At 40.3% G+C, this 12,453-nt stretch overlaps 1 protein-coding gene across 1 annotated transcript in view; it reads left to right on the top strand.

The window, feature by feature from the left end:
- Nucleotides 1–12,453, top strand: part of SDK1 (sidekick cell adhesion molecule 1) — a 407,922-nt gene that overhangs the window by 347,903 nt on the left and 47,566 nt on the right. The window contains exons 30-34 of the mRNA XM_085300428.1: nt 846–949; nt 2,745–2,815; nt 8,045–8,180; nt 9,859–9,918; nt 11,836–11,937. Coding sequence (XP_085156554.1) covers nt 846–949; nt 2,745–2,815; nt 8,045–8,180; nt 9,859–9,918; nt 11,836–11,937 — 473 coding nt within the window. The remainder of the gene's footprint in view (nt 1–845; nt 950–2,744; nt 2,816–8,044; nt 8,181–9,858; nt 9,919–11,835; nt 11,938–12,453) is intronic.

The raw sequence follows: 12,453 nt of genomic DNA, 5'->3' as shown, positions 1-12,453 counted from the left end.
TACCAATTAATTAGCTAAATCTGCCATAACTTACAGCTCTGAATTTCTAGTCTCTGCATGCGAGTCAAAAGCCAGCCTCCCCCACACCTTCTCCCTTCCAAGCCAAGCCAGAAAAATCTGTGCTGAGGTTATGTCAGYTGGAGATCACTCTTTGCATATCTTAAAGGACTGCATATATAAAAGAGCTGCAGGGAGCCTGTTGTTGCTGTCTCTATTAAATAATCCAGGTAATAGCATTAATTTGAAATTCACTAGGAATAAAATGCACTGATCATACAGTATAGCCTGGTGGATTCGTCAGAAGGCTGGTGCCTCAGTTCCAGTGCCAGCTGTGCACTGACTCACTGCCCAACTCTGAGCACATCACCTGCCTTCTCTTTTGTGGTTTTCCCCCTCTGTGGAATGAGGATGAGCTGACCCACAGATATATTTTGAGAATGTCTTAGACAAAGCTTACGCAGAACTTCGAAAGCTGCATTTTGCATAGCTATGCAAAGCTCTAATAGCACTTCTTGCCCTTTCCAGCAATCCCCAGTCACAGGTTTCTCCATGAACTACWACTTAATGTCTGTTTTCTGAAGCCTGATTCAGTTGCAAATCCATGCTTCTATAGAAGTCAGTCCAAAGGGAATCTGAGAAGGTGTTGGTGACAGTGGGAGTGTGAATACTCTCATGTCATGAGGAAGGTGTGATAGGCTGGAAAGAAAAGGCGACCTGGGGAAAAGACAGACTGCTCTAACTGCTTCCATTGCCAATGGCCAAGTTCTTTGTAGAGGCTTGTTTTGAGCCAAGTTGTGGTGGTGTGGGGAGAATTCATCCCTCAGCTGTGTTTTTACGTTTCACAGCTTGAACCCATTCACTTCCTACAAACTGCGGGTGAAGGCAACCAATGATATTGGAGACAGCGACTTCAGTGCAGAGACCGAAGCAGTCACAACTCTGCAGGACGGTAAGTGCAAGGGAGAGGCACGATGGGGGCATCGCCATGCGGTGAGTGCTCTGCCGTTCTCCTGGGTTTGCTGGACCTGCTGCAAGATGTTCTCCACTGACTCCATTCCATTCTGCAACTTTGGAGTGGGCGGAGTGAAGATTCAACATCAAACACAGTTTTATTCACAGGAGATTGATACAGGTAGTAACGAGGTTTGACTGAATTAATAACAGGCAGTCTTAAGTGTCCTGCTGTGCCCTCTGATAATGAATCATACTTTCAGGAGTCTCCAAATGGAATTAAACTCTATTTGATTGGCTTCCAAACTCTGCACTAACCATTATCTTTGCAGAAATTGAATAATTTACTAGAGTTCATTAAAAATAAATGTAGATCCATGCATACATTTGAAGAAGTTTTTTCAATTGTTTTCACTCACGATCCACATCAGTCTGCAATATGGCAAAATTATTGAGGTATAAGTAAGGAGGAGTACGAAGCTCCTGCAATCACGAGCATTTGATCCTGCAGATCAGGGCTAGTAAACTGTGAATGACATTGACAAGGCTTTTATTTTTAACCTTAGAGATCAGCTTCTGATTCCTTGATTGTGTAAAGCCGATGCCTCGGTGCAGAAATAGCTCCAGTGTCTCAAATGAGACTACCGGTGGAGAGAGGAACTCTCCAAAGTGTGAAAAAAGCATCAGTATTTACCCTTTGACTGGKAACCTGGGTAACACTAGGATACATACGTATAGACSGTGCTAGGAGTTAAACAGCATTTGATGGTGCACAGGGAATGACTTGTCAAATACAYCATTAAAATATGAAAATAGCAAAGAATTTTCCAAGGAATGTTTAAGGAATGTGATCTTGAAATCAGAAAACGAGAGGTTTGGAGCTTAAAGATTACTTRCTAATTTAAACTAGAACTCATGTAATACTTGAACAAATAATGTGCCTAACAGCCTTTTAAAGACATTCTGACTTTCCGAACCTTTCTGAACAACAGCTGCTGTATCGGTGCAGGTTGTGTCTGATACTAATGAGGCAGTACTGACTCGCTGTCTCAGAATTTAAAATTTTATTTTCAATTCTCTTTGAATTTAGCTGCAGTGAATCTGAGTTGTGCTTGGCCTCCTTGCAACACAATGGGGAAACACTGTGAAATCTTCTCACCTCCTTAACAGACTGTGAACATTTATTCTGCTGAGCAAACCTGGTGCTACCTCTAGAGCATTACGCTTTGGAGGGCTGTTGGCTCCTGATAAGCCTTCTCTTCTTTGTACTGAAGCTGAGATAGTGTGTKTGCGTGCATGCGTTATAGGCCATGGCAGAGGAATGGGTTAACCCTTGGTAAATCAAGCTGCTCTGATTTAAATAATCTGTGAATACATGACACAGACTCTTAAAAACAATGTGGCCTTGCCCCAGCTGTGGCAAAAATATCTTTGAAAATTTGGGAGCAGTTTGTTCCTGCTTTCAAGTGGACACCCGGCTGGTTTATCTGCCTTTCCAATGTGTATCCTGTTGTTTGTGAGCAGCTGGCAAAAGGCAGCTCCCTCCAGATTTAGACCCTGAGTTTTTCTCTTGTCCCTTCTCATGTTGCCAGGTAGAGCAGGGGATGCATGAGAGGTAGCTGGCTTCTGCTTGGATTGCAATATTCATATCCACTGCATTGCTTTTGAGACCCACCATGTTGTAACTGGAATAGGAAGTTCAGCAGTAAAGAAAGAGAATTTGATGAATAAGCTGCTCATTTCCCACCCTGTGTTATGATCAGCTTGGTTACCTTTTTTTTTTTCTTGTTTAGTTCCAGGTGAACCACCCAGTTCCGTGTTAGTAACTCCCCACACTACTTCATCTGTCCTTGTGCAATGGCAGGTAGGTAAAACACAAAAATTATATTGTTTCTCACACAAATGTTGCTAGTTTTGACTTGTTGGCCCTACTGGTACATTGCAAAGGATATTTCCATGAGGTTGGAAGTATTGCAGTAAAGTCAAAGGACTGCAGTAAATTSTATGTTTTCCTGATCTAGGCATTTATTTTAGTGATGAGTGGAAGGTTCTGGCTGTTGCCCTTACTTTGTGGCCCGTGAAAGAAGCCTTGGGAGGTAAAGGAGKTTTTATAGAGATGCCCAGGATCTTTCCTTTCACAGATGCTCCAGTCCTTTTCATGATACAAGTAGAGCTGAATGTTCACATACAAAGCATTCAACAGATTGGGCTGTTGGCAAAGATCAGGTAATCAAAAGCTCRGTCCTTCACATTGTACGTTGTCTCCTTCAGCGGCTGAAATAATCGGAAGAATATRCTAGGTCTGAGATCCTGTTCATGCCTGTGAGGAACTCCACGTATGCTTTGGCTCTTTGAGAGCCAAAATTCAGATTTCTTCTTAAAGGGAAGCAAGTTTCAGCTTTATGGTGAATGTGAAAGTATTCATGCCAAATCTGAATTTTATAAGCATTTCCTGTGCTTTCCTTCATCTTTCAATCAGGTACTGGCCTCCTGGGATATGGGATATGCTAGAACAGAGTAAGCGTTAATAGARGGAACCTGGTGGGGTACTACAAGTTATCTGTAACCTAGCTTGGAAAGCCTCTGCCCACACTGCTCCCAAGACAGTGTTCTACACACGTAATAAGGATAACTGTGGACAGATTGCATTATAGTAAAAAATATACATAGGCATTTACAGTACAGATGGGGCTCCTTGCATTTGGGAAAAAATATATGTATGAGGGTCTGGTTTTTGCTGTGCAGCAGCATTTCAGAAATATACCCGTCAGTACTACTGGGTTGCTGGCCTAAGTTCACGTAGCATAATAGTATAATAGTAGCATAATAGTAACAWCATTGCTTACAGCGTGTTGAACAAATAGAAGACATGTTGAGCAGTTTTAGCAGAGGAATTATGGCGAGATGTAAATCAATCGCCCCACCTCAAAGTAAAGCCCACAGTGAATGGTATGCAATGAGGATGAGGAAGACGTGAAGCATGATGTACTGTAGAAATAAGCATTCCCCCAATTGACTGATTATTGATGTGTAGTTAATGTGAAATAGGTGGTTGTTTAGGTAATTGGATGCTTTTTATTTCATGAAAATGAAATGAGGTTGTTGTGCCAGAGCCATCTCAAGGGAGTTGTGGGTGATTACATGTCATTACTACACATATATTAATGGGTCCTGCTAATTCAGCCGTACTATATTTTTCAAATAAACAAAAATCTTCAAATCCCACAATACCCTACAATTAACAGGAAGTTTCACAGCAGTGTTTAAGGAATAATGTAAACTGAAAACAACAGTTAAGCTAAACGGGAGAGTAGATTTCCAAGCAAAGCTATATTTTTAACTTTGAGCTGTGTTAATAATTCACAAAACAAACTCTAGATGCACTATCTGTGTTTTCAGCTGCTTGGTCCAATCAGTCCATTATTTTTAAATTTAAAGTGGGAAGAAAATAAGTAATCTCTGTTGCAGTCTGTGGTATCAATAATGCAAGGTTATTTCAGATGTTCTGGGTGATGCTATACTTAACATCAGGAGTATGTACTGTTGTGCTTCCACCTCAGAAACAACAATTATTCCGACTTGGATTTTTTTTTCTTTTTTTAAACAACACAAAAATGTTTCTCTTACTTCTGTACAAAACAACACAAAAATGTTTCTCTTAYTTCTGTACAACATTACAGGCTGCCACTCATAATTATTTTACCTATTTCAGCAGATCCCTCAAGCCTTTCTCTATATAAATACAAAATCCTAAATAATCTACTACATCAAAAGCAGAGTTTTGTCCATGAAAGATAGGAAGTGGAAGACCTGACCTTTCAGCAAAGTGGACTTTTCAGGAAAGAATCATCATTTCCATGGCAAGGAGCAAGACAGGTTTCTAGCCATTTATTTTCTGAGTTTCCCTGTCCTAAATTTAAAGAAGGGAAAAAGTGGAGGATCAAATGAAGGCTTAAAAACACCCATGCCTGCTGTCATCAAATCCATGCAGTACTGCAATGAGGGATTAAGCTGTGCCTGTTAGTTAGCTATATGGCAGAGTATGGAGTGATAGTCTCTTTCTTAGGTTCGGTTGTATTTTCCTTTTAAGATTCTGTAGGATATTCCACCTCCAAGTTTTTGTCTAGAAAAATCATCTTTTGTTTTTAAGTGCTGTGTTACACCTTCACCGATTAAAAAGTGAAATCGGAAAAGACACTGAATCTTTACAGGAGCACTTTCCTTCTAGGTAATAATTAATTTACGTCCAACCTGAAATACAAATCCAATTAATGTTCACAGTATTTTCTCATTGTGAAATTTATTTCTGTGCTAGACAGGCTTTGCTTTTTTACAGCCTCCCGCCTCCTTTGCAGGGATGACTCAAGATATATTGTGGAAGGACAGTGCCTCTTTTTACCCTCTCTAGGGAGAAAACAGTCCTTAGGCTTTTGCGTTACGACTCCTCCCTTCCAGGGCAGAGAGCGGCAATGATACTGCCGTGATGTGRAGCCCTTCTCTGCTAGAACACAGAGCTAAAGCAGCTTCAGTATCGTGTAGAAAACAAAAGAGGAAAGCCAGAGGACTGGGGGAAAAAAAAAGGATGGTGATTGATATACTTGTAATTGCCAGTAAATAATACCTCATCTTCCCTATCCTGCAGAGGAGAACAGTCCTTTGAGCTGCTACATGAGCGATCGTATCATCAGCCAGACGTGGAGAAGGCTGTCAGTTTTCTTGGTCTATTTGTTCAGTCCCTCACACAGGGGGTTCCAATCTGTGACTAGGAGAGGCTGTTGTACAAGAAGTTGATTTATTTTCCTTGTAAAATGAAGTCTGAGAGGGGATATGATTGCTCTTTTTAAAATACATCATGGGAGTAAACACCCTATAGGGAGAAGAACAATTTAAACCAAAAGACAATGTTAGCGCAGAAACACACGGTTATAAACTAGCTATGAATTATTTAGATTAGAAATTAAATGAAGGTTTCTAACCACCCAAGTGGTGAAGTTTGGAACAGCTTTCTGATAAGAGTACCKGGAAGCAGAAGAAGTTAGCTTGTTTTCTAATGGCGCTTGCTCTGTCTGTGGAAGGATTTTAAGAAGTTGTTTTCTACAGTCAGAAGGGGCTAGTCTTGGTGGTTCCCGAGGTCCCTCACCATCTTGTGTTCCTAGGCCATTCTCTAATGCAAATGCTAAATAATACTGAAAGGAGTGAGACTCTCCATGCAGAGCAACTACAGCAAGATCTTGGGACTGTTTGGATGGCTTTCTGTAGACTCCAGAAAGGATAACTGAAAAAGAAGCAGGGTTTTTGCAAGAGCAGTTTCTGCTCCTTTTCACAGTAGCTGTGTAGTTTTCTGATACTCCTTTTCCTCTCTCTAGCGTAGGCTTTTCCTTTTTGGTTTCCATAAACTACCTTAATTCTTTCATTTCTTGTCCAAAGAGACATCCTTTGCACTGAGAATGGACAGGCCTCCCTTTCCTTTTGCTRTGATAGTAAAGTGATGGTAGATTCTTGTCACTTCTGGTAGCAGTGTGTTTCATTAGTACTGGGTATCTGCCTCCTTTCCTGTTTTAATATTCTTATTACTTTCTTCATTAAATTAAATATGSTATTACCTTATCTTGTAAAAGTGTTTCACACCAGTGGTTAATTTTTTAATGATGGACAAAGGTTTTTTCCTTAGTAAAGTTCTCAAGAAATGTAGCAATCTCTCTGGATTAAAGGCAAGATCATCATTAAAATCCTTCTCATTTATCCTTTCAGCCCCTTAAATTTCAGTACAAGGATCTTTAGAAGATAAATGGCTCAGGGCATCTTTTCTTCTCCGCAGTTTTTAGCCCACATTAGACTCATGAAAGGCGTTTTTTCCCCAAACATCAAGAATCCCTTTGCCYGGCTATTTCAGTAAGCTGTTCAGACAAAAATCTCCTCTCAGTAGAATGAATGGGTAGTTCTAGTTATACGTCTGTATCTGAAGAAGGATATGAAGGACTGTTGAAGAATTCCTTGCTGAAGTGTAAGTTCTGAGCACCTTGCAGCACGTTCCAGGAAAAAAAAAAAAAGTATTTGAGCCAGCCCAATGGTCAGCTCAAACCATGCTTCTCCAGACCATCAAGGAGAAGACTAGGGTTCTCCTGTAACACCGATCCTCCTCCACATGTTGTAGCCTGTCATACTTTGACTCCTCTCTGAAAGTGTCTCTGGCAGATGYAGGATCTGAAGCAGTAGGATTCAGAAGATACACCGTCCAGCCTTTCTGCAAGAGGCTTAACAAGTGGGAAGAATGAGAGAAGTGCTTTGAGTCCTGTACATGGTGTGGCAGACACCTTCAGAGCAATATTTAGTCAGAATGAGTATTGCAAGTGCATCTAGACCTCTGATGGCACAAAGATGTGAGGAAAGAAAAGAGCCATCATGCCTTTCTGGCTTGTGTGGAAAGACTCCTCTGTTTGCTGTGGAAAGATTTATGTGACTTGTGRAAAGAAGAAGGAGTATTTTACTCAAATAAAAACTGATGACAGTATCTGACCGACAAGTTTTGCTATTGCCACAGTCATCTTCCTGATTAAAACCAGAATATACCAATTTTCAGTTTCTCCTCAGTCTTTCAGTAAAATAATGCCAAATGAAGAATGTTCTATGAACAAGAATCCCCAAGAAAAAAAGCCACTAAATAATTAGTATTCTCTCTTAATGTCTGTGACAAAATAATTTCTTTGTTGTCTTCTTGGAAGAAGTGAAATACTGGCTTACTAATCCACTGCTAGCTGCCAGCAACATGCATTTTCTATGTTCTTTATCGCACACAAGGTTCTGTGGACCAGGAAGGAAAGGAGCTTATGTCTTAGTGAAGTGTGTCAGCTGTAGACTTTAAGTAAAGAGTCTTTTGTAATTGCCACAACTGAGTGAAATCATCAGTTGCCTATAACTCATGTTTTTTTAAATTACACAGACTTTATATTAATCTCGGCTGTATTTACTACAGAGCTTCATCCTTTTGCATGGGGCCTATGTCAAGAGTCCATGCAACCTACCGTCTGCTCTGTCGGAGGTCTGTTGCTATGCATGTCTTAACAAGCACATTCTTAATGTGAACTTTTTTCAGCCGCCGAAGGTCGAGAGTCTAAATGGCTTGCTGTTGGGATACCGGATCTACTACCGGGAGCTGGATTATGACACTGGATCTGGAACAGAATCCAAAACCATCAAGAACCCTTCAGCTTTGCGAGCAGAGCTCACACGTAAGCCTATGTTTGAGACTCTGTAGTGTCACAGATTAGTAATCCATCATTGCACTGGACAGTAAGTGCCCCATGCCCATGGAGAGTGCTGGGGATAATTCAACTTTTACACAAGCAGGGTGAAAATGCCAAAAAAGGCTAATACCTTTGATCAGCATCACTTGTAATGAGGCACTCTAATCTATGCCAGAGTGCTTAAAGTGATGTTCTGTCCTCCTTATGGTCCTCTGAGTTCCTGCTTTCTGCTACTTCTGTCTCATGGTTGCCTTGATTTGTTTTGCTTTCAGGCAAAAAAGGGAGCTAGGCAAAAATGAGCTAGAAATTTAAGCTGCATATTTGCCAYGTTGGTCACTTGGGTTTTGGTTCACATGGAAATAAGATAGAGAGGGAGAAAACTAACAGAAAAATGAAAAGTCTCTTTAGGCAAAGACTAGAAAGAAAATCAGAGGGAAGAATAGGCAGAACAGAATGATGGGAGAGAAGGATGCGAGCGCTCGGTAGTAGTAGCTCACAGAGGGATTAGCTTTTGTCCTGACTGACGGCAGTGGAACATTCAGAATAATATTCACTCTGAGAGTGGCAGGATATGGCTGAGGAAAACTATGTGAATATCTCGCATCATCTGCCATGTTTGCTCGAACCCATAAAAGTGCATTTCACAAAAAAGAGAGAGATTCTCTGTGTGTGTGGAAAAAAAAATTGATGTTTTAAGTATACTCTAAGCATCTAACTCTGACCTCATTTACATCGTCAAGCCTGATGAGAGTTCTGGGAGCCTAGGGTCTTCCAGCTAGGCCAAAGGAAAGATGTAAAGATCCTATAGCTGTAGGTGTGCATAACGTTTTTTTTCCAGGCAAAAGCTGAAAGAGCRACTGGGTATATTATCATAAAGTAGTGACTTCGGATGCTGTCCAGTCTAACAAGACAGGGACACTAGAAAACCTACTGGTCCCCTCTCTTCCTTTTCCTTGGCTGGCCCTGCAGATATGTTCCTAATAGTGATGTAGTAGAAAAAACCTTGCTGTACTTCCCCAGGGAGCCAGAGAGGAAGAAAGAGAAAGAGGTGGAGACAGAAGTATTTTAAGAAAAATTTCCCTCTTCTCTCCTGGTAATGTGACAGTTCTCACCTCAGTACACCTCTGTTCCCCAACGACCTGCTGTTTTGCACAGCTTAGCATGTTATTACAATTCATTCACAGCAGGAATATTGAATGCTAAAAGTGAAACTCCAGGAAATTTAACGCACGTTTAAAGAAACAGTTCCCATCCTATTTTAAGTGTTCGCTCCTTGTGGCCTGTGTTGCAGGTCTTTACCCTTCACGTTTGAACTTCTGCATGTTGAGAAGAATATAGTACAGTGTCGAAAGTTTCTCCCTAGAAATTGAATTTTTACTTATTTGTTCTATTTAATCTAGGAATCAGAACAGAACATTTCCCTGTGTTGTATATTTGTGAGATTTTCTGTTTGAGGAAGAAATGAAACAACCCTGTCTGAGTGAGATGCTTTTGATGTGTTATGAGAGAGTGATGTGATTTTATTGCCCTTCAAGGTATAGTCCTAAAGCTCAAACTGTGTATATGTGCGCTGCATCATTTGCCTCTGTCTCTGCTGTACATCATTTGCAATAACGATTTCCTTGCACTGTAACAAGCTTTCTGCTTTGCTTACCCTGAATAGCCCAAAGCAGCTTCAAGACAGTGAACAGCAGCTCTGCATTAACGACGTATGAATTAACACGTAAGTGCACACTGCCTTTAGATGAGACTCTTTGTAATGATTTGAAATATACTGTAGGCAAAGTCTTATGGTTCTCTCAGTGGATCTAGCAGAAATCAACTCAGATTAGCAATTCTACTTCCTTGAGTTCCTTTTTTTCTTTAAGCCTTTGCTTTTCCTACGTCAAAAAACATTGATGATGCAAGTAGGTAGCTATTGTAAAAATGTGGCTGCTGGGAAGGTGAAACATTACTGACTGTAACATCCCAGTTTTACTGATGCAAAATGACTTTTGATTTCCTTCCTTCATATTTCACAGTCCGTCTGAGTTTAGTTGTATCACATCATTAGTCCTATGATTCAAGCATTAGGATGCTCAGGCATTCCATGAGTATGAGGCCAGTTTAGAGAGGGCCCAGTGAGTTTATATGCATCTCCAGAGGTGTTTTCAATTGGAAATGAATAAAATAGTATTCGACAGAGTTAAAAGGCAAGTTGCTTTGTGGTAATGATGGTTCACTAGATAGGTTTTGCCCAAGGCTTTTGAGTCACAGATTGTGATGGGCTAAAAAAAAACAAGCCCTGTCCCAACTGAAATTGCATGCATGAACTCTCAGATGTTCCATTTTCTTCAACATTGAGTTGGCACTAAAATCTCCCTTGTGGCTTTTGACAGCAGCAATTAAAGTTTCTCAGTACAAGTGGTCCAGTGCTGTAATCCCAATCAAGAAGTCTGTACTTTACATTATATATTGTTTTATTTATGTGCTGGCAAAGAGTTAGTGATGTATCAGATATCATCTACCATGTACCTGAGACTGAGGAATGATGCTGGACTCTGTCAGATATATGAGCAGAATAATTGTAAACACTTACATGAAACTGAAGCTAGAAGGACCTGTATGGTTAGGTTCACTAAACCTGACCAAACCAATGACATGTTGTCAGCCGCAGAGTTAAGAGTACATAGATAGCAGAGAAAGTTATTGGCAACAGGAGAAATTTCGACCCCTGTCTATGCATGCCAAAATAAATTCAATGCTGATTTAAATACAGCGATTTATATTATTGATCTCTTTCATACTATAATTTCACTGTTAAGTATTTTAGATGATAAATATTTCTGTTAGAATTGATTCTTTCTCCTGGAAATGCAAATCCTGAAGTTGCTCAGCCATAGCCTTTCCTAATGACACTGACGTGATTCTACTCCACCCCTCTTTGCATCTGTTAATTACCCAAATACCATAGGGTTTCTTGCTTTTTTTCATGCTGTTCTCACTTTCCCATCTCATCTGTCAGTGAGGTTTCCTATATGTCAGCAAAGAAATTGATTGCTGGTGGCCAGAGTCCAGATTTCAAATTCTCCTTTCCCTTTATGAGTGGTATTCAAACTGCGATCATTTTGGGGGAGCAAGATATGCATGCAATACGTCAAATGGGACTATGGACTCCCTGCTGCACGTCTTCTGCACCCTGCTTCAGCAGTGACACTCTCAAGGACTGCAGTTGCTAGATGACTCTCAGGATGAAAGTCTCTAGAGTTAAGGAAAGGGCTGAAACTATGTTGCATCTTACCAGTAGAGATCAAACTGAATCGACATGTTGAACTTCCAGAGCAAAGCCCTTCCTTTTTCACCCTTCCTTTTTCTGCCATGAAGAGTGACCCAGAAATGTTCCTCTTGCTCATTACCCATCAGTTGTTGTCCCTCTTACAGGAACAACACAGTGAGAAACCAATAGAAAGTCTGGGCATTTCATTGCAAAAATTTCTTGTAATCCTGCTGTGATGTGTGAATTAGGGAAGGATGGAAGTCCTTAGCGGTTGCACTGGTGCACTGTTCTAATGCTGTGTTTGATGAGAGAGAAGTCTGGTGATAAAGAGGAAGTGGGATCTAAAAAATGTCTGCTTTTTGATTTAATTATTTACATTTTCAGAGTTGAAGAAATACAAGAGATATGAAGTTTTAATGACAGCATATAATGTAATCGGTGAAAGCCCTACCAGCACACCAGTGGAAGTGTTTGTGGGAGAAGCAGGTAGGTAGAAGGAAAATGGATTTTTCTAAAAGTACCAACATGTTTTAATATTCTTCAGGTATTGGGAAAGGGCTGATTTAAAAAATCTTCCAAGAATCATGATCCCTAACACTTTCTGTAGTGTCCTCTCCTGGAAGAGGTTAGTTTGCACTGAGAGTCTCTTGCTATTTGAAAGCTAGTCCATCTACAAGCTTAGAATATGTGAAGAAAGTGTATTTAAAGGAAAGAAGAGAAAATATTCTTGCAGTTTCAGAAGGATGACTGCTTATACCAAATTAGCTTGAGGGAAAAWTTGACTCAAGTTAAAGAAGTAAAAAGTAGAGCATAGGAAAGCCACAAGGGAAAAGAAACAAAACTGAAAACCAAGGGAGACTTGGAAAGCTGGTTCTTTTATTTTATAGTTCTCTGAGTAGAGACAGTGTCTGTGCATCACATCTTGCTCTATTTTTATGCTGTTGAAGTCAAGAACACATTGTGTTCAGTTTAATGTTAGTTTTGGAGCCACAAATCACTTGG

The sequence above is a fragment of the Rhea americana genome, unplaced genomic scaffold (assembly GCF_003343005.1).
Source record: "Rhea americana isolate MKP2758 unplaced genomic scaffold, rheAme1 scaffold_10, whole genome shotgun sequence".
NCBI classification, from domain to species: Eukaryota; Metazoa; Chordata; class Aves; order Rheiformes; family Rheidae; genus Rhea; species Rhea americana.
The sequence above is the reverse complement of the archived record's forward strand: the minus strand, read 5'-3'. Positions and strand labels throughout refer to the sequence as shown.